The sequence below is a fragment of the Pseudophryne corroboree genome, chromosome 3 (genome assembly GCF_028390025.1).
Source record: "Pseudophryne corroboree isolate aPseCor3 chromosome 3, aPseCor3.hap2, whole genome shotgun sequence".
NCBI lineage: Eukaryota > Metazoa > Chordata > Amphibia > Anura > Myobatrachidae > Pseudophryne > Pseudophryne corroboree.
In genome coordinates, this window is record NC_086446.1 from 383,146,813 (window position 1) to 383,172,103 (window position 25,291).

Consider the following 25,291-nt stretch of genomic DNA (forward strand, 5'->3'; position numbering starts at 1 on the left):
CATGTGCGCGCCTAAGGCGCGCGGCGCCAAAAAGGGGCGTGATTTTGTTTAAATGGGCGCGGCTTCGCATAAAGAGGCGTGGCATTGCAGGAATGGACTACCTTATACCCCAGTTTTGCAACCTGCACGCCCAGACGTTAGCCACCACAGGAAAGAAAAATAATCCTGATTCATGCCCCTTCCATTATTTGTCATTTTTCCTCCTTATAGTAATGCCCAGTATACATTATGCCACATACTGCAAAGGCCCTCAGACATTATGCCACACACAATAATGCACATGACACAATATGCACACACCGTAATGCCCCCGACACATTATGCCACACACCGTAATGTCTATGACACATTATGACAGGAATCACAATGCCCGTTATACATTATGCTACACACTGCAATGCCCCTGATACATTATAGCACATACCACAATGCTCATGATATAGTATACCACACACCGCAATGTCCGTGATACATTATGACACACACCGCAATGTCCGTGATACATTATGACACACACTGCAATGAACCTGAGACATTATACCACATACCACAATGCCCATGATATAGTATACCACACACCGCAATGTCCGTGATACATTATGACACACACCGCAATGCCCGTTATACATTATACCACACTGCAAAGACCCTGAGACATTATACCACAATGCCCGTGATATAGTATACAGACACCGTAATGCCTGACACATTATGCCACACACCGCAATGCCCATTATACATTATGCCACACACTGCAATGACCCTGAGACATTATACCACATACCACAATGCCCGTGATCTAGTATACCATACACCGTAATGCCTGTGACACATACCGCAATGCCCGTTATACCCTATGCCACACTGCAATGCCCCTGAGACATTATACCACATACCACAATGCCCGTGATATAGTTTTCCACACACCGTAATGCCTGTGACACATTCTGACACACACCGCAATGTCCGTGATACATTATGCCACACACCGTAATGCCCATTACACATTAAGTCCTACATTAAGGCTTCTAATTACTTTTAAATTACCTGCTCGTTGCCAGGGGTTTCATGCTCTTGGTTCCATGCACGGTGCCAGGGGTTTTCATGCTCAGGGTGTCATGCTCGTTGCCAGGTGTTTCATGCACTCTGTGTCATGCTCATTGCTAGGGGGTAGTGCTTGTTGCTAGGGCTGTGCTCCCAGTGCCACATATGTCCTCAGTGCCAGATATTCCCCCACGGTGCCAGGTACTCACATGCCCCCAGTGCCAAATATAGCCTCTCCCCCCAGTGCCACATATGCCCCCAGTGCCAGATATTCCCCCACAATGCTAGGTGCTCACGTGCCCCCAGTGCCAAATATAGCCCCCCATGTGCCAGGTACACATACAGTGCCATATATGCCCCCTCAGTGCCCCCCCAGTGCCATATATGCCCCCTCAGTGCCTCCCCAGTGCCATATATGCCCCCTCAGTGCCCCCCAGTGCCATATATGCCCCCTCAGTACCCCCCAGTGCCATATATGCCCCCTCAGTGCCCCCCCAGTGCCATATATGCCCCCTCAGTGCCCCACCAGTGCCATATATGCCCCCTCAGTGCCATATATGCCCCCTCAGTGCCATATATGCCCCCTCAGTGCCCCCCCAGTGCCATATATGCCCCCTCAGTGCCCCACCAGTGCCATATATGCCCCCTCAGTGCCATATATGCCCCCTCAGTGCCTCCCCAGTGCCATATATGCCCCCCCAGTGCCATATATGCCCCCTCAGTGCCATATATGCCCTCAGTGCCCCCCAGTGCCATATATGCCCCCTCAGTGCCCCCCGCAGTGCCATATATGCCCCCTCAGTGCCATATATGACCCCTCAGTGCCCCCCCAGTGCCATATATGCCCCCTCAGTGCCCCCAGTGCCATATATGCCCCCTCAGTGCCATATATGCCCCCTCAGTGCCACCCCAGTGCCATATATGCCCCCTCAGGCCATATATGCCCCCTCAGTGCCCCCCCCCCTGTTCCATATATGCCCCCTCAGTGCCCCCCCAGTGCCATATATGCATACCTCCCGCAGTGTCCCGCGATGGGGGGGGGGGCAGTTGGGAGTCTCCTACAGTCACTGCTCTGCATAGCAGAGCAGTAGTGAATAGACGCTGTGCGCATGCGCACAGCGTCTATTCAGCGCAGACAGTGGGAGAGAGGGCATGCCAGCAGCTCACAGAGCGCTGGGCATGCCCCCTCAGTGACGAAACGGGGGCGTGGCCCGCGATCGCGGGTCCTCCGCGAAGCCACACCCCCTTTTCATAGGACACGCCGGAGACTCAGAGGGACACAGGAGAGGCGCACGCTGTGCCCTCCGTGTCCCTACTTCACAGCGGGGGGCTAGTGACAACAGATTGACATGCGGACGTTCGTCCGCATGTCAATCTGCTCTAAATCAGTGGCGGCGCCCCCGCAGCCCCTCGCCCCCAAGCCACCGCGAGGGCTGCGGGGGCAGTAGTTACGCCACTGCTTCCACCTCAAGTATTTCAGATCTGGTTTTTCCAAAGGCTAAAAAAACACTGATCTAAAAAAAATCTAACACCCAATATAGACAGTATGGGGCAGTGGGAGGACGAAAAGGTGGTTGGATTCTCAACACGCCTTGCAAAAAATGTCTGGACCTCCTGCAGGGATGCCAGACGTTACTGGAAGAAGAAAAAAAAAAAAAAGAATCTAGGGGGCTGAGACCTTGACCTTCAAGGAACCCAATCTCAAACCACCATCCAAACCTTTTTGGAGAAACCTCAAAAGCCTAGAAAGGCGGAATTCTTTGGGACTCCAACCCTTAGACTGGCACCATGTACTTCTTCCAGATTCTATAGTACTGTGCTGCCGCGACTGGTTTCCTTGCAGCTAACATGGTAGGCATAGCAGATTTCGAAATACCTGTCTCTTAGTATCCTGGTCTCAATAACCACGCCGTCACACGTAGATGGATCAGATCTGGATGAAGGAATGGGCGCTGTGACAACAGGTCATCCCTCTGTAGCAGTCTCCAAGGATCTTCCGCCAGGAGCCCCCTCAGGTCCGAGTACCAACTTCTGCGAGGCCAATCTGGAGCTATTAAAATCACCCACGCTCTTTTCCGCTTGACCTTTCTTAACCCTCTTGGTAAAAGGGGAAATGGCAGGAAGATGTACTGTATACTAGTTCGTAGGTCCAGGGAATCGGGAGCGTGTCCACCGTCTCTGCTGCTGGATCCCACGTCCTGGCCGCCTATCCTGGCAGCTGATGGTTGTTTCGATAGGCCATTAAATCTATCTGTGGTAGACCCCACCCTCGTATTACTGCCTCGAATACCTGAGGGTGTAGATGCCACACCCCTGTATGCATATCCTGACGACTGAGATAGTCTGCCTCCTAATTGTCTACTCCTGGAATGAAGACTGCTGACAGGATGATGTTGCGCTTTTCTGTCCAAGACAGATTCTTTGTGACCTCCTTTAAAGCCATGGCTTTTCGTTCCTCCCTGATGGTTTATGTATGCTGTCGCAGTCACATTGTCCAACTGTACTCTCACATATTGAGCCCATACTAGGTTCTGTGCTAGAAGAAGTGCATTGTAAATGGCTCTTAGTTCCAGTACATTTATTGGAAGACTGCTCTCCCGGTGCGTTCATCTTCCCTGAAACGGATGGTTGTCCAGTACTGCTCCCTATTCTCTGTTGTCAAAACCTTCTAGTCCCAGACTCCAAACCTCATTCCCGCTGTTAAGATTCTTGTGAACCGACCAACAGATTAATGAGGTCCTGGTTTGGGGCGACCAGATCCTTCGCTGGAAAATGAAATGCATGCCTGTCCCCTGAACAATTAGATTTAACTGAAAGGTTCTGGAATGCAGTCTGCCGCATTGGATCACTTCGTAAGATGTAGTCATCTTTCCTAGAAGCCGTACACAAAGATGCAGGGAGACAGTCTGGGTCTGTAGAACCTGACATAATTTCTTTGATGTCTCGATTCTCATCTTCTGGGAGAAACACCTTCATTTGTACCGAATAATAATAATAATAATAATAATAATCATAATCATCGAGAGAAGGATTTAAACACAGATAGTGGCGAGATTCACACCAGCTCACACATACAAGGCACATCAAGCTAACTTAGCTTGAAAACTCAGCAACCACTGAAACATAACTTACCAAGTAACAATGCAGTACTCAACTAAAACGAAGTTGTACTAAACCAAATAATGAAAGCAGGAAAACGAAGCGCTGGGCGGGCGCACAGCATCCTCTGCGGACTACGAGAAAAGGATTTACCGGTAGGTAACCAAAATCCTATTTTCTCTTACGTCTTAGAGAATGCTGTGGTCCACATTAGTACCATGGGGATGTACCAAAGCTCTCAGAACGGGAGGGAGAGCGCGGAGCCTCCTGCAGAACTGATTAACTGAACTTCAGATCATCAGAGGCCAAAGTATCGAACTTGTAGAACTTTGCAAACGTGTTCAACCCAGACCAAGTTGCAGCTCGGCAAAGTTGTAATGCCGAGACACCCCGGGCAGTCGCCCAGGAAGACCCCACCTTACGAGTAGAGTGGGCCTTGACAGACGTAGGACACGGCAAGCCTGCTGGATAGTGAACCTGATCCAGCGAGAGATCGTCTGCTTAGAAGCAGGACACCCAATTTTCTTGGGATCATACAGGACAAACAGAGTCCGATTTTCTGTGACGAGCAGTCCTCTTCATAGATTTTCAGAGCCCTTACAACATCCAAGGACTTTGATGAAATTGAGTAGTCAGTAGCCACTGGCACCACAATAGGTTGGTTGATATGAAATGCCGACACAACCTTCGGAAGAAACTGCTGACGTGTCCAGAGTTCAGCCCTATCTTCATGGAAGATCAAGTATGGGCTTTTGCAGGACAAAGCCCCCAACTCCGACACACGTCTAGCTGAAGCCAAGGCCAACAACGCGACAGCCTTCCACGCAAGAAATTTGACCTCAACCTCCTGTAGAGGCTCAAAACAGTCTGATTGGGGGAACTGCAACAACACGTTAAGGTCCCAAGGCGCCATAGGCGGTACAAAGGGAGGTTGGATGTGCATAACTTCCTTTAAAAAAAAAAAGGTCTGAACTTCAAGGAGGGCAGCCAATTGTTTCTGGAAGAAAATGGACAGGGCCGAAATCTGGACCTTCACAGATCCCAACTTCAGGAACATATCCACACCGGCTTGTAGGAAGAGGAGAAACTCCCAGTTGAAACTCCACCGCAGGGAATTTCTTGGACTCACACCAAGATACATATTTTTTCCAAATTCGATGGTAAGGTTTAGACGGTACTCCTTTCCTAGCCTGTATCAGGGTAGGAATAACCTTGTTCGGAATTCCCTTTCAAGCTAGTATCAGGCGTTCAACCTCCATGCCGTCAAACGTAGCCACGGTAAGTCTTGATAGGCAAATGGCCCCTGCTGCAGCAGGTCCTCCCGAAGAGGAAGAGCCTCAGATCTTCTTGCAGCAGACCCAGAAGATCCGCGTACCAAGCCCTTCTTGGCCGGTCTGGAGCAATGAGGATCGCTTGAACCCTTGTTCTCCTTATGAGCATTGGAACTCTTGGGATGAGTGGAAGCGGAGGAAACACGTACACCGACTGGAACACCCACGGAGTCACTAGGGCATCCACCGCCACTGCTAGCGGGTCCCTCGACCTGGAACAATACCGCCGAAGCTTCTTGACGAGAGGCCATCATGTCGATCTGGGGTACGCCCCAAAGAACTGTTACCTCCTTGAACACCTCTGGATGGAGTCCCCACTCCCCTGGATGGAGATCGTGTCTGCTGAGGAAGTCCGCTTCCCAGTTATCTACTCCAGGAATGAAGATTGCCGACAGCGCCAATGCGTATTTTTCTGCCCAGAGGATTATTCTTGTTACCTCTGCCATTGCAGCTCTGCTCTTCGTTCCGCCCTGTCGGTTTATGTAAACCACTGTTGTTACATTGTCCGACTGCACTTGAATGACCAGATTTCTCAGAAGATGGGCCACTTGGAGAAGACCGTTGTAGATGGCTCTTAGTTCCAAAATGTTTATCGGCAGGCCGGCTTCCAGACTTGACCACCTTCCTTGGAAGGTTACCCCTTGAGTGACTGCGCCCCAGCCCCGGAGACTTGCATCCATGGTTAGAAGGATCCAGTCCTGAATCCCGAACCTGCGGCCCTCCAGAAGGTGGCCTTTGGCGACAGACGTATTTTCTGGTGCATGTGAAGATGGGATCCCGACCACTTGTCCAGGAGATCCAGTTGGAAGGACAGAGCGTGAAACCTCCCATACTGTAGAGCCTCGTAAGAGGCCACCATCTTCCCCAGAAGGCGAATGCACTGATGAACTGACACCCGGGCTGGCTTCAGGACATCCCAGACCATCGTTTGAATCACCAACGCCTTTTCCTCTGGAAGAAACACCCTCTGCACCTCCGTGTCGAGGATCATTCCCAGAAAGGACAACCTCCTGGTTGGTTCCAAATGTGATTTTGGAAGATTCAGGATCCAACCATGTTCCCTGAGAAGCTGGGTTGTGAGTGCTATGGACCGTAACAGCTTCTCCTTGGACGATGCCTTTATCAACAGATCGTCCAGATACGTAATTATGTTCACCCCCTGTCTGCGGAGGAGAATCATCATTTCTGCCATCACCTTGGTGAATACCCTCAGTGCTGTGGAGAGGCCGAATGGGAGGGCCTGGAACCGAAAGTGACAGTCCAACAGTGCAAATAAGCTTGATGCGGCAGCCAAATCAGCATGTGGAGGTACGCATCCTTGATATCCGGGGATACTAGGAATTCCCCCTTCTCCAGACCTGATAGCACTGCCCTTAGTGACTCCATTTTGAACTTGAACTCCCTCAGAAAGGGGTTTAGTGATTTTAAGCTCAGAAAGGGCCTGACCGAACCATCCGGTTACGGTACCATGAAAAGGTTCGAATAGTAACCCTTGTTTTGCATATGAGGCGGTACTGGCACAATGACCTGTGCCTCCACAAACTTCTGGACGGCTTCTTGCAGGACAGTCCTGTCTGCCAGCAGAGCTGGTAAGCCTGATCTGAAAAATCGGTTAGGAGGGAGATTTTGAAATTCCAGCCTGTACCCCTGGGACACAATATATTGTACCCAGGGGTCCAGGCCGGAGGACACCCAGACGTGACTGAAATGTCCGAGTCTCGCTCCCACCTCCGAGGCGTGCAGTCCACCGTCATGCGGAGGACTTTGGTGTACCTGAAGCAGGTCTCTGTTCCTTGGAACCTGCAGCCGACCTCCCCGAAAGAAGGTGTTGGACGGCTTGGCCTTTCTGGGCTTGTTAGACTGAAAGGGCTGTGATGTAACTGAAGAAAAGGGTTTCTTCGGTGCAGGTGTAGCCGAGGGAAGAAAGGGTGACTTACCAGCCATAGCCATGGAGATCCACGCATCTAACGCTTCCCCAAAGAGAGCCTGACCTGTGTAGGGTAGGGTCTCCACAATTCTCCTGGATTCCGCGTCGGCAGACCACTGGCACAACCACAGTCCTCGAAGAGCTGAAACGGACATGGAAGAAATTCCCGCAGCCATGGAACCCAGGTCTTTCATGGATTCTACCAGAAATCCTGCCGAATCCTGAATGTTACGTAAAAACAAATTCAACATCACATTCCTCCATAGTATCCAAGTCTTCAAGTAACGTGCCTGACCACTTTACTATAGCTTTGGCAATCCAAGCACTGGCAATAGTGGGACGTAGTATTGCGCCAGAAGCCGGGTACATGGATTTGAGCGTATTATCAATTTTACGATCAGCCGGCTCTTTCAAGGCGGTAGATCCTGGAACAGGTAAAACCACCTTTTTTGAGAGTCTGGATACTGACGCGTCAACAATAGGAGGGTTTTCCCATTTTTTCCTATCCTCTACCGGGAAAGGAAATGCTACCAGAACCCTTTTAGGTATCTGGAATTTTTTATCCGTGTTTTCCCAAGCCTTTTCAAAAATAGCATTTAATTCCTTTGATGCAGGGAAGGTTAGCGAGGCTTTCTTATTTTCAGTGAAGTAAGCCTCCTCAACCTGCCCGGGTGTTGTATCAGAATCGGTATCATCCTGCATGATCTGAGCAAGAGCACGTTTATGTGAATATACAGCGGGGAGCCCTGATGTACCAGAACTGGGCCAGACTGCCATAGAGTTCTGTAAAGCCTGAGTTGCAGATTCATTTTGTGCAACCCTATTTGAAATCTGAGAAATCATAGATTTGATAGCGGATAACCACTCAGGCTCCCTTGCTGGAATCTGTGCTAAACCAGTGCAATCCTGATTACATGGAATGGGATCATCCTGAGAGAACATAGCCTCTACAGCATATGACACAGAGACCATGGACATTGCTTAATGGAGACCACAGACACTCCACACACACACACACACACACACAGGGGAGGACAGAGTTTCACCACCAAGAATGGCGAGAGAGACACAGAGATTGGAGCCAACCCACACATAGCGCTTTTAATATAAAGGGAGACCCCTATCAGTGCTGACTGTGCAACTTAATAAGTTAGAGTAAATTTGCAGCCTCCCCCCCCCCCTTCTACAACCCCCTGGTACCGTTAGAGATAGCTGGAGTTGCTGTGGAGGGACTTGCTCTTCCTGGACAGCGCTGTGCAGGCAGGAAAATGGCGCTGAACGCTGCTCGGTCCCCTCTGAGAAGCCCCACCCCGAATGGCACGGTCTTCCCGCTCTTCATAGGATAATACTGGCTGAGATCCTGGGACCCTGCCTGGCTGTGTGACCAGTGCAGGGTTCAGGCGCTGGCTCAGGGCGCCCCTCACAGCGCCGCACTATGTACCGCTGAGCCTCCGGAGCGCAGTTAATACTGCGCTCCTACCCTGATGCCGCCATCTTCACACCGGCCCCCCACTTGCTAGGGGGTCGGTGACTCCCTCGCCACTGATCTTCTGGCTCTGTAAGGGGGTGGCGGCATGCTGCTGGGGTGAGCGATCCCCTGTGTCGGGGAACGATCTATCCCCTCAGGAGCTCAGTGTCCTGTCAGCGGAGATAGTGGCTTAGACCCCGCATGGTGGACACTACTTTCCCCCTTAGTCCCACGAAGCCGGAAGGCTGTTGCCAGAAGCCTCCCTGTAAAATAATAAACTCTAAAATAAACTTTACTAGAGAAACTCTGGAGACCTCCCCTAGCTGTGACCGGCTCCTCCGGGCACATTTTCTATGAGGGGCATAGGAGGGTTGGAACCAGCCCACACTCTCAAACTCTTACAGTGCCAATGGCCCCTGGTGGACCAGTCTATACCCCATGGTACTAAAGTGGACCCCAGCATCCTCTAGGACATGAAAGAAAGAAAGAATGCAGCAGGTTTAAGGTGTCCTATCCCCAGAGGACAGTGAGGATTTAATGCGGCGAGTAACTTTCTCACTAATTCTTGGGCAACATCTAGCCTAAAATATAATATGGAGTTACAGCAACAAAGCTCCTTCCATTACAAAATGGAAGCAATTTATTAAAATTCTAAATCTGTTTTCAAAGTACGCATATCACTGTTTAAAATGTCGACACCTGCAAAAGGTCAACATACAATGTGTCAATATTGTCATAATGTCGACATTTCAATTAGGATTAGTGTTAGGGATAGAATTACACTATAAAGACAAGACAGTGTCTAGTTTCTAACAATGTCAACATAACATTAATACTGACATGCTGAATATCGACGTGGTTAATGTAGACATTATGAGCATGTCGACATATTCAATGTCAGCATCATACATGTATACATTTGGAATGCCGACATAATACACCACTCCTATTTATAATTATTTCCTTATGCTGACTGGGGGTGGGGGGAGAGTAGGTGTTATAAGTTCACAGTTATTGAAGTTGATCTTGTAATTAGAGAGATCATCAAACAGGAGTGCTTTGCATAGATCAGGGAAGATGTGCGTTGATAGATTGGGGTGATATTTTCATAACAAGGAAAGTAGAATAATGGGTACATTTTTGATGCATTTTTAAACATCCTCTAGATTCCAGTTAATGCCATTTCTTCAGAACCAGGGGGGTAATTCTGAGTTGATCGCAGCAGCAAGTTTGTTAGCAATTGGGCAAAACCATAAGCACTGCAGGGGGGGCAGATATAACATGTGCAGAGAGAGTTAGATTTGGTGGGTTATTTGTTTCTGTGCAGGGTAAATACTGGCTCTCAGATGGCACAAACCAGTTTGACCCAAAATTATACCTGGGTTGTCCTCAACTTTGTCCAAAAGTCCAATACTGTAGAGATGCTTTGGTGTGGACACAGACAGGGCCAACACATCCCCGATCGCCTCATGGAACCCAGGATTAGCACCTTCCCGGAATGAAACCGGTAGGTCCTTGTACTGCAGGAAATATTGAACATGTCCCATCTCATGATGGACTGTGATGAGGTCATCCATGTTGACTACAGTACACTGTTTAATTCTGAAAGAAACATGACAAGATATTTAGTGTTATGTTGTTTCTGTTCATTTATTATTATTTTTTAATATATCTTACTGGGGGATCAGTACTAAATGCCGCCGGCCGGAATCCCGGCGGTCGAAATACAGACGCCGGAATCCCGACCACACAATCCCGACAGGGGTGGCGAGCGGAACGCAGGCATCTTGACCGCATCCCCTTATTGGGATTTAGAACACCATGATTTAACATACATTTGCTGCACATTTTCTCTATGTTCCTTTGAAGTCTTACACATTTAGGGAGTGATTCAGACCTGATCACTGGGCTGCTAACTTTGCTGTCCTGCGTTCAGATAGTCGCCACCCCCAGGGGGAGTGTAAATTCGCTGTGCAAGTGTGCGATCGCATGTGTAAGCCGAGCAGCAAAAATCCACTGTGTGCGCAGCCCAGGACTTACTCCGACAGTGCGATGAGAACAGGCTGATCGGGGCTGGAGCCGGACACCCTCCCTGAAAACGCTTGGGCACGCCTGCATATTCCCGACACTCCCAATAATCTGTTAGTTACCACCCACAAACGGCCTCTTCCTGTCAATCACCTTGCAAACGCCCGTGAGATCATAATTTTCGCACCATCCTGTCGCTGACCGGCGATGCCCTTTGTCGTTGTCAGACGTGTGTGCGCATCGCGGTGCATACGCAGTAAGTACCTGGTCGTCTGCTGTGCGAAAATGCACAGCAGCGATCAGGTATGAATCAGGCCCCTAGTTCATACCTGATACTGATCAGGCTTGGTTCTACCTGCAGATTTCTGGCATATTACATTTCCAATCATAATCTATACCTAAAGTCTTTCCGGTTGTAGAAATCCCAGGCAGAAGCATGACAAACCACATCTCGGCCAACTGGCTTCTCAATCATAGATTTCTCCCAGAATTCTGGGGGCATGGGGATGAGCCCCAGAGAGGTAAAGAACCTGTCCGATTCCTCAAACATCATCTTGGGCGTCCAATTCTATCAGACATCGTAAAGAAATCAAAATTATAGTATCTACCAGGTCACTAACCACATCTATAAGTAACAGTCTAGAAATACATTGTAGACCTTCTATGAAATGTCAGATTTATTTTTTTACTTCTATGCCCTTGCAGTTTACAAGAATACACAATAGCTGATGTGCCCGGTTTCAACAGGGCAAAGGTTTGCTGGGCAGAACATTTTAGCCCTTTACACCCCCCATAGAAATCGAAAATTCTCTGCTCAGTGGGTGGCTGCACATAACGGTCACAGTTTCTAGACCACCCAGCAGGTTACATGTTCCAGGTCACCTAGCAAGTGCACAGGCAGAGTTCATCACGGTCACATTTTCAAAGAGCACAGTGGAGATGCATTGTACATGGCAAGCGGACGTTTTGCGGCATAACTCCGGAACGAACCAACTATATACAACGTCAATATACTTCTGCAGATCGACGAACCAAGAGCTTTAATTTGGTATAGGACATGTCCTGCTTAGACATCGGCATCATAGAAATAAGTCACTCATAAAAAAGTCATCATGCAGAATTAACATAGAAGATATAACGGTCATTTTCTTTATAAAATTATGTGTGGCATATCTACATTGTGTGTGCAACTGCAGCTTTATCTGCATACAAAATGTTACGTTAGTGTTTTCCTGGAAAACACTGCAACATAACATTTTGTATGCAGATACAGCCTCAGTTGCACACAGAATATATGCATACCATAAATCATTTTAATCAGTATAGTCTACTTGTTGGTCATATTTACATTGTGACATTAGCAGAGGTGCACGGGAACCGACGGCTCACTCACGCCAGGCATCATATACACACACACACATTGATTTTAGACATTTGTAATAAGTCTAGAACGGCAATTATACTATACTGTAGTGTCCTAAGATAGAATGCTTCAATGCACATGTTCCACTTCTTTACCATCAGTTGTCGGTCTTTTGTTTTACCCATATGTCTGTCTATTTTTGTTATTTCATGTTCCATGTTATTCATCCACTATTTTATTTCTTATATAATAGAACCAATATAGTATTACAGGCTGAGTATACCATATCCAAATTGCTAGGGATCAGAAGTATTTTGGATATCGGATTTTTCCGTATTTTGGAATAATTGCATACCAAAATGAGATATCATGGCGATGGGACCCAAGTCTAAGCACAGAATGCATTTATGTTTCATATATACCTTATACACGCAGCCTGAAGGTCATTTTAGCCAATATTTTTAATAACTTAGTGCATTAAACAAAGTTTGTGTACATAAACACAATTTATGTTTCATATACACCTTGTACACACAGCCTGATGGTCATTTAATACAATATTTTGAATAATTGTGTATTAAACAAAATTTGTGTACAATGAGCCATCAGAAAACAAAGGTTTCACTACCTCATTCTCACTCAAAAAATTCTGTATTTCAGAATATTCTGTATTTCGGAATATTTGGATATGGGATACTCAACTGTATATGAACATTAATGTTCATGTAATACACAAAATACAACTATCCATAAAAGTTTTACAGAAGAGGTTTCCTTTCTATGTAACTTGGCAGCCACCCACCTTACTCAACATTGCTGGTGTGGCATCAACCTGTGCTGCATTGGGATATGGTACAAGAAGGTCATATATATTGGACCAAGACTGTGCCCACATGTTACCTAAAAGAAAAGAAAAAAATCTTGAAAATGAATTTGCATTCATGAAGTATTTGTAAGAAATGTATATCAGCAATATTAGGATTCCAGGCCACCTTGGTAACTTCATTTTTGTTGTAGAAAAAAATAAAAAGAAGATTTTTATTTTTAAACCGGAAAATAACCAGGGACACAGTCATAACACTAGTTCTACCACCAACTGCACATATTAGGAGGTAGCCATCATGTGGCAAACATTTAGAAGAAGAAAGCCTTTTACTAGGATACAATGACCTTAATAATGTTCATATATTTAGCGAAAGGATATGATGATTTCTTCTCGCTATAATTTCAGCCTATGTAAATGGCTGCTTCCACTGCGTGGATACCCTTAAAAAAAAAAAAAGTCAGATGCTCCTTCAACCATGTCTACGAACACCAATGAACTTTAAGGACACTACGGTACGTGATACAAAGGTACAGCTTGTTCTCTTACCAAGCAGGTGGGCAGGAATGGGCCCTTTGAGGTTTACTTTCTGTTCTCCATATTTCTTGTAAAGAGCTCGGCGCACATAGGCATGGAGTTTGAGGTAGAGTGGCTGTAGCTCATGATAAAGATTTTCTACATCCGTTTCCAAAGTTGGGGTCTCATACCATGATCTCCAGTATGCTCCATTGTCACCATGACCTGTAAGAGTAAATAGTCAAACCAGTGATAAAATTAGCCATAAAAAGCCCATCTTTCTTCAGTTGTATCCAGCAATTCTGAAAGCAGGTGTTAAAGATTGCCTTCCTGACACCCACAGAGAAATGATGGGCATACACCATACCGTTTTCTGCCAAAAATAGTCAGATTACCCAGATAATTATATTGCTAATTATTAGTCTGGTAATTAGATTTGATAATTTGTTGGCCACAGTATGCGCTACAGCGCACGACAGTTCATTTCCTCTGTTCATTCACAGGGGAGGAAAGAAGATAAACATGGATATCGCGGCCATACACTGATCTATCTCAGTGTGTGGCGATATCCGATGGCTTCAGCTTGTCAGATATAGGAGGGGAATTGAATTGCCCACGTTAACAGGGGTCAAAGAGAGAGGTAGCCTCAGACTTAAACATCTGTGGCTATTCAATTGCACTCCCTTTTTCGCCTTACCCTGTTAAAATGGCCGTTAAATGAATGTATTGGTGTACAGGTGTTAACACACAGAATCCATGAAACGGTCACAGATTTTTGTGTTAATAGGGTTGTGGCACCCGTTGGTTATCAGGGATTTTATGTCACCTCTGTTCAAAGGCGCACACAAAAAAATCCCTGATAAGTGCTGCCCCAGGGGATCGACTAGCCACGGTAATTTACCACAGCTAAATGAATTTCCTCCATAAGGTCTATTGGTCTGACATCTATCTGACAGCGTATGCTCAGCAAAATACAACTTATCTTGCAGCTACGGAAACACGCATTTCATTTGGACCTAAATTTGGTTCTGCAATCAGGCCAAATGCAGCCGTTTCTAAACCAGGAAAGGGGCCGTGATGAGTAAGACTGAAGGACTGCAGGAGAGAGATATGGTTTATTCTCCACATCTCAAAACTGGCATAAAGATAATAGCAGAGAATACAGGAGACACTAACTTCATAAGATTATTTGTGGTGTGGCACGTATTGTACAGGGGGCATTATAAGGCTGCAAGATTAAAGTGCACTGCAAATACAGCTGAATCAAGGAGGCCTATCGTGAAGACACATGGGGGCTGATGCAGAAGTGGTAGTAAATGGGCATATTAAAAAAATAATTTATATATATATATATATATATATATATATATATATATATATATATATATATACACACACACACATATATACACACACATATACATACATATATACACACACTGTATATATACTTGTATACACACTTTACAAGTAATCGCAATGCATTTTCACAAGCCCTGTAGGAGTCACAATGGTTAGATGTATGCTGGTCTGTGACTGCACATAAGGAAATCACACACAAAATAGGCTAATCAAACCAGCTATTTAAAATTTTAAAGAATTTAAAGGATTCACCCAAAAAGTCTTAACCTTTGTAGTTTAAGTAGTTAGAGAGTTGTATACAAGTGCTTATGGTGCCCGCTGAAGGTAAAGAGTCCAGAGTGTGACTGGCTGTCTGTCTTCCAGCATTGGGTAACAGGTAGGGGGGGGGGGGGATTTATTTAGCATTGGAAAAAAAAGTGGCTAAGTGTTTCAGTGGAGAAGTTGCCCATAGTAACCAATCAACTTTGAAGTAACATTATATGTAGCAGCTGATTGGTTGCCATAAGCAACGTCCCCACTGGCTCAATTCTCCAGTCTTTTCACTGCTTCATACATCAACCCCAAAGTGTGAGTGGTGTCCTGGGTTAAGGACCCTCCCCATTTGCTGCAGGATTAGCAGAACTCATTCAACAGTTGATTGTACTAAGTGAGAAGGGAAGACACGGATGACAGGGTAATGCTTGAATCTTTATGCATGTAGATAACAAATACAGTATGTGGTTGTTGAACACTTACGTTTTCATTCTCTGTCTCTTACCATTCATTACTGCCGCCTTATTACCCAGATCCACATAGGACTTGTAATGGTCACGCATTTTTTTGCCAGAAGCATCTCGCCACCCTTTCCAGGCAAACAACAGCTCATCATAATCTCGCGATTTTGCCAGGAGTTCAGTTAGATCTTAAAAATAAACAGGACTGTGTCAAGAACTGTAGCGTTCCCTGCACACCTACATACTCTCTACATCCACCTTGCAGTTCGATAAAGTCTGAAGATATAATTAAAGGCTATATTACACATGGCTGATTGTCATTCTACAGCACTCAAAACATTTAATAAGCTTCTGGACTGGTTGGATGGGGAAGGGGAGGGGGGACTTTTTTCACCATATGGGACAATCTCCGTGCACGGTCCTCAAATTTGCATCTTAGTGTGCATATAGTGTCAAAGACTAAAAATATTGTAATGCATACACCATATACTAACCCGCCACACATGCCCGCTGCGCGTGCACTTATTCCGCCGTGCGTGCACATATCCGCAATTTGCGTATGATCGCTACCGCGTTCCTGCGCGTGGTATGGGTATTTACGGCAGAGTTTGTGAGCGCATAGAGTGTTATTAGAACATTACATATTTAACCCAAATAGTGCACTTTGTACACATAGCTCCCCTGCACCACATCAGCAAGTATCAGTTTAAACAGTTCCAGGACTAAGGGATTCGCCTTTGCATGATAGGAAGGGTCAGACAAATTTACATTTAAAGTAAATGATCTGGAAGTGATTATTAGCTACATCAAAACATGACTGGATACTAGGTGATGTCTAGTATCCAGCTGTAGGGTATTGTAAGGGTAACATTCCAGTGTTGGTTAGAGAAAGATCGCATGTTCCTGCGTATAGTTATGTGCAAAAGTAGAATATAGATATTAACTGTATTTACTGTATATTATGTATGCGGCGGGAATCCAGAGGATACCACCCACAAGAGCAGTTAGAGAAAGACATCGCCCACCTTTTCAAATCAACCTATGACCTCTCCTGTAATGAAGAGACGCACCTCTGTGTCCAATGGACAATGAGATTACAGTGACCATTGTATTGTGTATGTAAATTGTGTATAAAAAGCCCGTTGTTGCCTGGCCGGTCAGAAGACTCTGAATGCTTTCTGCCTGATAAGCGGAGGACTGGTCCAGGTTGCGCTTGCGAACCTTCTCACGTATGTACATTCTCTGTAGCCATTATTCTGTTTAGATTTATATGGTTAGCCTGTAGTGTATAATTTGTACTGTTTTACCTTTTGGAATAATCCACTGTGGCCTTAGAACCCTGTGGTTTCAACTACAAACCGGTGTTGTGTCCTCACTTTCCTGCAAGGGTTTAAAGCGTATTTTAACTGTAAAAGGTTTATAAGTATTGATAAGGTGTACGCACTGCGGGTACTTTATACCGTCAGCGCTACTTAAGGTTTAAGGTATAACATCCTTACAGTGCTTTGCGGCACATGGTTTAGAGTGTAAGAATAACATTGCATTGAATTACGTATAAGGTTTAAAGGTTATCAAATGTGTGTGCGCGCGCTGTGCGTACTCTGTACACTCAGCGCGACGTGTGTACGCCAAGTACGTACCACGTACGAGACTCTGTACGCAAATAGCGTACAGAGTGCGTAGCACGTGTATTCAGTCTAGCGGCCATAGCGGCTCCACGGTAAAAGTGTATCTAGAGGTATAGCTTTACGGTTTAAGATAATATCGACATTATCAATAGTATACTAGGTACTTCGCATATATAGTGTACTAGGTACTTCGCATATACTGTAATATAGTAGGTACTTTGCATTACTTTGTTTGGTGCAGTATAAAGTCATAGATAAAAGCATAACATTGCATGGCGCTGGTCACTTATATAAAAAACAGACTTTTGCCTTTTGCATAGACTGCATACTTTTTACTGAATTTTGTGTCTATAGCTGGATAGACACTGATATATTGTTTGTACAGCCAGCAAAAAATATATTGGCTGGTATGTATACCAGATATACCAGTGAGCCATGGCATTCAGATATAAAGTATCATGGCGGCCGTAACCAGCACGTATATGCATCTGCAGGTGTGTATAAACCTCCTACTGACCGAACAATATATCAGCTGCATAACCCATTCAATATGACGTCACAAGTGGGCGGACATACTCAAAGGAGGTCTGCTGGCCAAACATATCGATCGAACATTCGGTATGTATGCACAAGGTTGTTCGTGCATAAGCCTTATAGGCCCTACACACTGGCCGATTTTTGGAAAGATATGAACGATCTCGTTCATAAATGAACGAGAACTCGTTCATATCTTTCAGTGTGGAGGCTCCAGCGATGAACGATGCGCGTCCCCGCGCTCGTTCATCGCTGGTCTCCCGTCGGCTGTGCATGCAGGCCAATATGGACGATCTCGTCCATATTTGCCTGCACTTCAATGCAGCCGCGTGACGGGGGGAGTGAAGAAACTTCACTCCCCCCGTCACTGCCCCCCCGCCGCCGGGTCGCTCATCGGCCGTATCTGCCGTCGGCCAGTGAGTAAGGCCCTTTACCATTGGCGGATTGTGTATCCAACCTTACTTTGATTATAGTGTACTAGGTACTTCGGATTAGTATCTCTGTAGCAAAATAATTGGTATAAGGCTGGTCTTTTGCATTTTTACCCTAGATTGTGTTCTTTTTCCTAAAATGATGCATCTTTGTTCGCTTATAGTATACTAGGTACTTAGGATTAGTGTTTTGGAGACAATAATTATCAAAGTCTATGGCATGCTAAACAGGGCTCTTTTTTGTGATTTGAGTATAGGTGTATGTGAACACATCTGTATTCATTGCATACAGTTTATTTTATGACAAAACAAAGCAAATTTATTTTTTATCAGAAGTGCAGGGGCTGCTACAAATGAAGGGCCTAGATCAGATGCTGAGGTGAACAAATATTCTCTTCTGCAACATGCAGCATCACATGCATAGTACTTTACCTTTTCTTTTCCTTAAACTAACATTACCCCTTACTTCTATAGTATTTACAATAAGGAGCTCTGTACATTATTCATTCATACATACCTGGATCCAGAGGCACACACTTGCTGTCTTTACATACTGTGGCCTTGCTATAGATCGCTTCCATATCAGAGACTATTTGGTTGTACTGAAATTAAAATAGAGAACACTTTCTTTTAAATGTAGAAATCAAAGGATACCTATCCCCAGTGAGCACACACAGTAGCAGTCAGTGTTTGGTGCAAAGTGATAATGTGGCCCATATCAATCACTTGGAACCATTGGCACTACTTGTATATAGAATATTGCTGTAGCCAACAAAATGGTTATACAGGGTGAGGCAAAAAAAAAAAAAAAAAAGTCCCAGATTTTGAAGGTGAACAAAAAAGCATGGTAAATGCTATTCAAAATGTTAGTACATAATCTAAAAGTGTATAGAATACAGTATTTTTCACTTGGTTTTGAAAATGTCGTCATTCAGATGGTGGCGTCCACTAGCGGTACACATTTTTAGTCTATTTCTGAAGTTTTGCATCTCTCGGTGGGTCATTTCCGGCATTATCGCTGCTACTTCATGGCAAAGCTCATTTTCATTTGTCTGGCTACATTAACAAGCAGAATTTCCGTTACGGTGAGGAAAGGAATCCTCATCGGCTTCATGAAAGTAAAGCGCAACGGAATATGCTGCGCTATATAAGAAACTGTTAATAAATAAATAAATAAATAAATAAATAAATAAATAAAAGACCTCTCTCTACACAGCTAATTGGACCATCTGAAAGCTAAGGCCTACAAACATTGACCAAGAACCATTAATGAACCGAAGGCTGCTAGGCTCATAATCAAAGCCAATTAAAATAGGATCTTAATTACCGACCGATAAATCCTTTTCTCATAGTCCGTAGAGGATGCTGGGGTCCATATTAGTATCATGGGGTATAGACGGGTCCCATGGGAGCCATGGGCACTTTAAGAGTTTAATAGTGTGGGCTGGCTCCTCCCTTTATGCCCCTCCTACCAGACTCGGTCTAGAAACTGTGCCTGAGTAGACTGACATACTTTGAGATAAGGAAATACAGATAGTGGTGAGATTCACACCAGCTCACACATAACAAGGCAAACCAAGCTAACCAGCTCTAACAAGTCAGCAACAGCTGAACAACAGTACTTAACGAAGTAACAATGCAGTACTTAACCAAGGAACAAGGTAGTACCAATCCAAGTAACAACTGCAGGAGAACGAAGCGCTGGACCCAGCATCCTCTACGGACAATGAGAAAAGGATTTACCGGTAGGTAGTTAAAATCCTATTTTCTCTTACGTCCTAGAGGATGCTGGGGTTCATATTAGTACCATGGGGATGTACCAAAGCTCCCAGTATGGGAAGGAGAGCCCGGAGGCTCCTGCAGCACTGATTGGCCTCTAAGGACCTACAGTTTGGTCAAAGTATCGAACTTGTAGAACTTAGCAAACGTGTTTGACCCTGACCAAGTTGCTGCTTGGCAAAGCTGTAAAGCCGAGACACCCCGCGCAGCCGCCCAGGAAGAATCCACTCTACGAGTAGAGTGGGCCTTAACGGATTTAGGACACGGCAATCCTGCCGTAGAATAAGCATGCTGGACAGTAAACCTGATCCAGCGAGAAATAGTCTGCTTAGAAGCAGGCCACCCAACCTTGGCGGGATCATAAAGGACAAACAGAGCGTCCGACTTTCTGTGAAGAGAAGTTCTCTTCACATAAATCTGCAAAGCCCTCACAACATCCAAGGACTTTGAGGTAACTGAGGAGTCAGTAGCCACTGGCACCACAATAGGTTGTTTGATAAGAAAAGCCGACACAACCTTTGGAAGAAATTGCTGACGCATCCTGAGCTCAGCTCTACCTTCATTAAAAATCAAGTAGGGGCTCTTGTAGGAGAATGCCCCCAATTCCGAAACAAGTCTAGCAGATGTCAATGCCAACAGTGCGACAGTCTTCCAAGTAAGAAACTTGACCTCCACTTCCTGCAAAGGCTCAAACCAATCAGATTGCAGGAACTGCAGTACCACGTTAAGGTCCCAAGGTGCCGTTGGAGGCACAAAGGGAGGTTGGATGTGCAGCACCCCTTTCAAGAAAGTCTGAACCTCAGGGAGGGCAACCAATTGTTTCTGGAAGAAAATGGACAAGGCCGAAATCTGGACTTTTATGGATCCCGGGAGCAGGCCCACATCCACCCCTGCTTGCAGGATGAGGAGAAACTGACCAAGTTGAAACTCCACCGTCGGAAACGTCTTGGATTCGCACCAAGACCAGTACTTTTTCCAAATCCGATATAAATGTTTTGACGTTACTCCCTTTCTAGCCTGTATCAGGGTAGGAATAACTTTGTTCAGAATGCCCTTCTGAGCTAAGATCTGGCGTTCAACCTCCATGCTGTCAAACGTAGCTGCAGTAAGTCTTGATAAGCGAATAGCCCCTGTTGCAGAAGGTCCTCTCGAAGAGGAAGAGGCCTCAGATCTTCCAGCAGTAACTCCAGAAGATCCGCATACCAAGCTCTTCTTGGCCAGTCTGGAGCACTGGGGATCGCCTGTACGCTTGTTCTCTTTATTAGTTTGAGAATCCTTGGGATGAGTGGAAGTGGAGGGAACACATACACTGATTTCAACACCCACGGAGTACCCAGGGCGTCCACCGCCACTGCCTGTGGATGACTCGACCTGGAACAATACCTCAGAAGCTTCTTGTTGAGGCGTGAGGCCATCATGTCTATTTGAGGTACGCCCCAAAGGACTTGTCACCTCTGCGAACACCTCTGGGTGGAGGCCCCACTCTCCCAGATGGAGATTGTGTCTGCTGAGGAAGTCCGCTTCCCAGTTGTCCACTCCTGGAATGAAGATCACCAACAGCACCACTGCATGCTTTTCCACCGAGAGGATGATTCTGGCATTGCAGCTCTGCTCTTCGTTCCGCCTTGTCGGTTTAAGTAGGCCACCGTCATCACATTGTCTGACTAAACTTGAATGGCATGATCTTTTAGAAGATGTGCCGCTTGTAGAAGCCCGTTGTACACGGCCCTTAGTTCCAGAATGTTTATCGGAAGGATGGATTCCAGACTAGACCCCCCCCTTCCTTGGAAGTTTTCCCCCTGGGTGACTGCTCCCCAACCTCTGAGACTTACATCCGTGGTTAGGAGGATCCAATTCTGAATCCTGAACATGCTTCCCTCCAGTAGGTGAGAAGTTTGCAGCCACCAGAGGAGCGATATTCTGGCTTCCAGTGACAGACGTATCCTCTGGTGCATGTGCAGATGAGATCCCGACCATTTGTCCAGGAGATCCAGTTGGAAATACAGTGCATGGAATCTTCCGTACTGTAGATCCTCGTAGGAGGCAACCATTTTCCCCAGAAGGTGAATGCACTGATGAAGCGATACCCGAGCTGGTGAACACTCTTTGTGCCGTGGAGAGGCCAAACGTCAGCGCCTCGAATTGATAGTGACAGTCCAGCAGCACAAATCTGAGATAAGCCTGGTGAAGCGGCCACTCTCAGAGACTCCATCTTGAATTTGAATTTCCTCAAGTAGGGGTTCAATGGATTTAGGTTTAATATTGCTTTTCCTGAACCATCCAGTTTCGGTACAACAAACAGGTTTGAGTAATAACCCTTGTGGTGTAGGTGAGGTGGAACCGGAACAATGATATTGGACCTCTGCAACTTTTGAATGGCTTCCTGTAGGCAAGCCCGATTTGAAGGATCTGTGAGGCGGGAGTTCTTGAAACTCCAGTCTGTACCCCTGTATAACAATTTCCGTTACCCAGGGAGGTTTTCGGGATTCCACCCAGCCACCTCTAAAGAAAGTGGATGGGGATTTTGACTTTTGCTTTAGCGGCCTGAAAGGACTGCTTTGCAGATGTAGAATACAATTTCTTAGTCTGTGGTGCAGCAGAGAGAAGAAAGGTTGACTTACCAGCAGTTGCCGTGGAGATCCACGCATCTAACGCTTCCCCAAACAGAGCCTGACCTGTGAAGGGTAGGTTCTCCACTAGATACTGCAGTCCCCTGCGTGCCGAGACAGCCATGGAAGACGTCCGTGCATTAAGCTGACCAAGGTCCTTCATGGCCTCCACCATGAAACCTGCAGAATCCTGTATGTGACGTAAAAACATTTCAATGTTCCTTCTATCCATAGTATCTAAATCCTCTAGTAATGTGCCTGACCACTTTACTATGGCTTTAGAAATTCATGCACAAGTGATAGTGGGCCTTAGCGCCACGCCTGAAGCAGAGTATATGGATTTGTCTGTAAAGTAAGCCTCCTTCTGTGGAACTGCACGGAGAAAATAGCACTGGTGAGTGCTGGATCAGCTCTGAGAAGCTCCGCCCCCTTGTAATGGCACGTCTTCCCGCACTTACATTATACTGGCCTGAGGTAATGCATTGCTGGCAGTAGACAGAGTCCCTGATAGCTCGAGTGACCAGTTTGTAGGGTACTGCGCTGGCCCAGGGTGTCCCTCACAGCACCGCACAGTGTGCCTCTGAGCCCTCCGGAGCGCAATGTGAGCGCTGTGCTCCCACCCTGACGCCGCCATTCTCACCGGCACCCCGCTTTTCGGGTCAGCGGTGTCCTACTCACCACTTGACTTCTGGCTCTGTTAGGGGGTGGGGGCAGTGCTGCGGGAGTGAGCGGTCGCCTCAGGGGTTTGCGATCATCACCCTCAGGAGCTCAGTGTCCTGTCAGTGGAGATAGTGGCCATTAACCTCTAGGGTTGTACACTACTCCCCCCCCCCCCCCCCCCTCCCCCCTAAGTCCCACAAAGCAGGGAGGCTATTGCAAGCAGCCTCCCTGTGCCTAAACTCATTAAAAAACAATAAAAACTAAAAAATCCTAGGAGCTCCCCCTAGCTGTGACCGGCTCCACCGGGCACATTTTCTAAACAGAGTCTGGTAGGAGGGGCATAGAGGGAGGAGCCAGTCCACACTCTCAAACTCTTAAAGTGCCCATGGCTCCCAATGGACCAGTCTATACCCCATGGTACTAATATGGACCCCAGCATCCTCTAGGACGTAAGAGAAAAAAAAAAAAATTGTATTCCATGCACTTTTAGATTTTGTTCTAAAATTTTGAATAGCATTTACCATGCTTTCAAAATGTGGGTTGTTTTTTTTGCCTCACCCTGTACATTCACACATGTTGCCGGGATCTCCAGGCAGCAAGAGCTGCTGGGAGCAGTAGTTTATTTGGAGTCTAATCACTAGTGCGGTGCTGCTGGACACTGGTGCCAGCAGTAACAGTGACTCACCAGGTACAGTACTGCCATTACTATTTCTACTACTGTTCTGCTACTACTATATTTCTAAACAATGGTGCCCTTGATGTCCAAGGTGAAAAAATAAATACAAAAATCTAAATTGCCTTAAAATGTAGTTCTGATTAATGTCCAAACTGACATACTGTTCTGTTTATATAGACACGTGATTGTAAGAAGGTTTCTCATGTTTATATGTACAGTCTATCCGTATCCCAATATCACTGCCTAGGTAAAAACTTTAGGCAGGGTCTGTGTGTCATAAGTCATTGTCTCAATAAATATAATTCTTACATAGCATCCATGTGTCTATATATATACAAAAGTAGGTCAGTGTGGACCTTAATCAGGACTACACTTTAAGGCATGTAAAATATTTTTTCACCTTGCATATCAGGATTACAATATATACAAGTATCCCAGAGCACTCCATTACTTAGAGATACAGGTACTGCTGATGTCTCCACTTAAGTAAACTTGGGTGTGATAAGTATTACTGTGTGGGAATAATGTGTAAGGGGTGCTGCTACCACGTGCTAATAATGTGTAAGGGATACTACTGTGTAGTGTAACATTAATAAGGGGCATAACTTGTATAAGGAGTACAACTGTGTGGCGTAACGTGAAGAGACAATATTGTATGGTGTAATGTGAATAAGGGACACTACTGTGTGACATAGTTTGAACTGGGGTACTATTGCGTGGCCATGCCCCTTCCCCACAAGACCATGCCCTTTTTCGGCACTCGCGCCTTCCTTATTTCAAATATAGGGGTGCACCAGCACCTTGCTTTGACAGGGGTGCTCAGACCTCTAGATAGATACACCCCTGCAATACAGACACAGGGTACGATTCTGAGATGCAGTAAAGCAAAATGCATAGCGCAAAATGGGGATATTTGCCCGCATGCAGCTATATGACTGTTCCAGCTGTATTCATACATTTGGATAAGTTACCATCATTATTAGAGTGCCTCTCTATACTTCGTGCAAGAGATCTCTATGTGCGCACAAATCCATATAACCCATAAATCTGTGTACACACCCTTACTGAATGCCATGATAAGGCTCAACAGGAAGCGGACATGCATCAGTGTATCACTGACGAACAAATATGTGCCCTAGGCTACAGAACATGTTCAGTTCAAAACATGCACGTTTCATTTGCAAAACATACTTCCATGCAGAGCAGTCAGCCCAATAGTGCACAATCTGTGAAAGGGTGCGATGTCAAAACAATGGTTATATTAAAATTGTAGGGCTCCTATTGTGATTTAAGGCCCATT

At 45.9% G+C, this 25,291-nt stretch overlaps 1 protein-coding gene across 1 annotated transcript in view; it reads right to left on the reverse strand.

Moving 5' to 3' along the window:
* Nucleotides 1-25,291, reverse strand: part of ACE (angiotensin I converting enzyme) — a 110,712-nt gene that overhangs the window by 20,477 nt on the left and 64,944 nt on the right. The window contains exons 15-20 of the mRNA XM_063960005.1: nucleotides 18,785-18,869; nucleotides 15,719-15,862; nucleotides 13,633-13,824; nucleotides 13,063-13,160; nucleotides 11,296-11,465; nucleotides 10,248-10,471 (exon numbers count right to left, since the gene is read on the reverse strand). Coding sequence (XP_063816075.1) covers nucleotides 10,248-10,471; nucleotides 11,296-11,465; nucleotides 13,063-13,160; nucleotides 13,633-13,824; nucleotides 15,719-15,862; nucleotides 18,785-18,869 — 913 coding nt within the window. The remainder of the gene's footprint in view (nucleotides 1-10,247; nucleotides 10,472-11,295; nucleotides 11,466-13,062; nucleotides 13,161-13,632; nucleotides 13,825-15,718; nucleotides 15,863-18,784; nucleotides 18,870-25,291) is intronic.